The following is a 203-nucleotide window of genomic DNA, read 5'->3' as shown; positions in this document are numbered from 1 at the left end:
CACAACACCATTGTCCAACCCACGTGAGTTCTCACCTTAAAGAACACGTTTCCACCTGGAAGATCCTGCAGGTAAGTGTGGAAGCCGAGGCTGAGAGCAGACGTGACAGGCGTCCACTGCGCGAGACCCCGGAAAGAGCAAGCCTCCTCCATCCCCAATGTCACTTTGCTGTTCACGACAGTCTGCGAGGGCCGATGGGAACG

The 203-nt window shown here is 56.7% G+C and overlaps 1 protein-coding gene across 1 annotated transcript in view; it reads right to left on the bottom strand.

The window, feature by feature from the left end:
* LOC119585532 overlaps positions 1-203 on the bottom strand; it is a 24,411-nt gene that overhangs the window by 18,616 nt on the left and 5,592 nt on the right. The window contains exon 4 of the mRNA XM_037934157.1: positions 36-182. Coding sequence (XP_037790085.1) covers positions 36-182 — 147 coding nt within the window. The remainder of the gene's footprint in view (positions 1-35; positions 183-203) is intronic.

Source organism: Penaeus monodon, chromosome 20 (assembly GCF_015228065.2).
Source record: "Penaeus monodon isolate SGIC_2016 chromosome 20, NSTDA_Pmon_1, whole genome shotgun sequence".
NCBI lineage: Eukaryota > Metazoa > Arthropoda > Malacostraca > Decapoda > Penaeidae > Penaeus > Penaeus monodon.
The sequence above is the reverse complement of the archived record's forward strand: the minus strand, read 5'-3'. Positions and strand labels throughout refer to the sequence as shown.